At 40.3% G+C, this 1950-nt stretch overlaps 1 protein-coding gene across 1 annotated transcript; it reads left to right on the plus strand.

Annotated features, from left to right (window-relative positions):
• The first annotated feature begins 368 nt into the window (after positions 1-368).
• LOC137977059 (uncharacterized) lies at positions 369-1669 on the plus strand. The gene is made up of 3 exons (XM_068824352.1): positions 369-502; positions 1017-1219; positions 1327-1669. The coding sequence occupies exons 1-3, from the start codon at positions 389-391 to the stop codon at positions 1667-1669; spliced, it is 660 nt and encodes a 219-aa protein (XP_068680453.1). The 5' UTR covers positions 369-388.
• The last annotated feature ends 281 nt before the right edge of the window (positions 1670-1950 follow it).

Below are 1950 nucleotides of genomic sequence, written 5' to 3' on the forward strand. Positions count from 1 at the left end.
TGGTAAAACGTATTGTGCTGCTGGCGGTTTGCCGTGGAACTCTTTTGAAGCTTTCAATACGTATGAATAATTATCAAATGCACCGGAAGTAACACTCGAGCTTTTAAAATCCAAATGGTACAATATGCCAACAAGATATATTGGACAAAATGCTGTATAACTGAATCATACGGATTTTAAGTTAACTAGATGCTTGTCTTTCATTTGCGGCTGATATGTTGAAAGGGCACATTAAGTGATTCAATGTCCTCTTTGGTCAACATAATTTTTCAGATCAAAAGAGATGCACTTTTTGGAAGTGATGGTGCTACTTCAGCAAAACGGAGAAAGATTCTCCCTTTTACTGAAACTCCATGTACCAGCGCTACTGAACCAGCTATGACTGAGTATGCTAGGCCAGATACAAGTTCAGGTGGCCCAGCTGGCATTGAGACTCCTGGCTCCAGTTCCATGTGTTTTGATGTTGATGTCACTCCTGTGTCAGTTTCTACTGAAGCACAAGGTAGAGAAGCTGAAACAGCTTTTTTAAGCTTATCTATTGTAAGACCAGGCTCCATAGCCTCAACGCAACCCACGCCATCAGGGTCTGGTTTTCAGACTAGCTCTTCGACTTCAAATAAAAGAAAAGTACCCTGCACAAAGTGTTCTGGCAGGGCAAAGAAGCTCAAGTCCCTTTGGAAGAAACACAGCCGGCTCCAGAAGAAACTTGAGAAACTAAAAGAAAAATGTAATCAACTTCTGGTTCAACAGGTAGGCTCAATCCACTATCTTGTGATGTGACTGCATGCATGTAACTTTAAGTTTGTTTTCTTGTTCATGGAGAATACATGTATGTAACAAGCTTTTTGTCAGGGGAACACACGAGGTGGGAGACCTCCACCTTACTGCACTGATCACTTGCTAAATTATGTATATATGTGTTTTCGATTGTAAAATGGGATCTACCTCAAGTAGTGGACTGTGCTAAGGAGTCATAATTCTGTAGTCCCTTATTTAATTAATCTTTGGGTTGTTAGAATGATGATCCAAAGGACCTAACAAGAGAAGATAACCCTGAAGAAATCAAAGAAGAAAAGGAGGAAGCCGAATCATCTGACAGTGAACCTCAGGATGATGATGAAGAGGGCATTGAATGGCTCCAGCAGGAGGAGAGTTCGGAGGCATTCAGCTCACAAAGTGAAGATGAAATAGAAGAAGACGAAACAGCAAATACCATAACGTAAATTATGTGCATGCTTTGAATGTGAACTTGTGGTCATGCTTCAGAATGTAAATATACATGTAGGTAAGAAAAACTAGTAAAACTTATCATCTTTAAATTTTCAGGGTTGACCAGGGAACTCCAGCACAAGATGAGCCTAAGTTTATTGTGTTCTTCACCCAGCTTTTGGGACTGTTTTCTCTGTTTTGCTTTAAATGTAAAACAAGTGATCCAAGAGTAACCATGAAACAGAGGGGAACCATGGTGATTGCAAGTCAGCAATGTCAACATTGTGGCGATGAGGTTTTTGTGTGGAAATCCCAGCCCATGACCCTTGGAGGAAAGCATCCGCTTGGAAACATATTGATAAGTTTTGGTATACTGATGGCTGGAGCATCTATCAGCAAAGTGTTACTGGTGTTCAAGCACATGGGCTTGTCAGCTTTCTCTGCGAGAACAGTTGTCTGATATTTTTATGTAGTTCATCTTCTGACTTTTTTAAACTCTTACTTACTTTTCAAAGTGTTCCTATGTAACCCGACTTGCTTTTATTTGGCAATATCGTCTATTACATGTCAGTTTTCATCCCTTTTTATTTGCTAACGACAAATTATCATTTAGTTATGAACAAATTATTACTAGTTTTTAATCTCTCTGCAGGCAAACGAAACTGGTAGCAGCACTGCCATGGAGCTTGAAGGGGCAGGGGTTTGAAGAGTTGATCGCGGCAAAGTGGATGTCATTCATGC

Source organism: Montipora foliosa, chromosome 11 (genome assembly GCF_036669935.1).
Source record: "Montipora foliosa isolate CH-2021 chromosome 11, ASM3666993v2, whole genome shotgun sequence".
In the NCBI taxonomy this organism is placed as follows: domain Eukaryota; kingdom Metazoa; phylum Cnidaria; class Anthozoa; order Scleractinia; family Acroporidae; genus Montipora; species Montipora foliosa.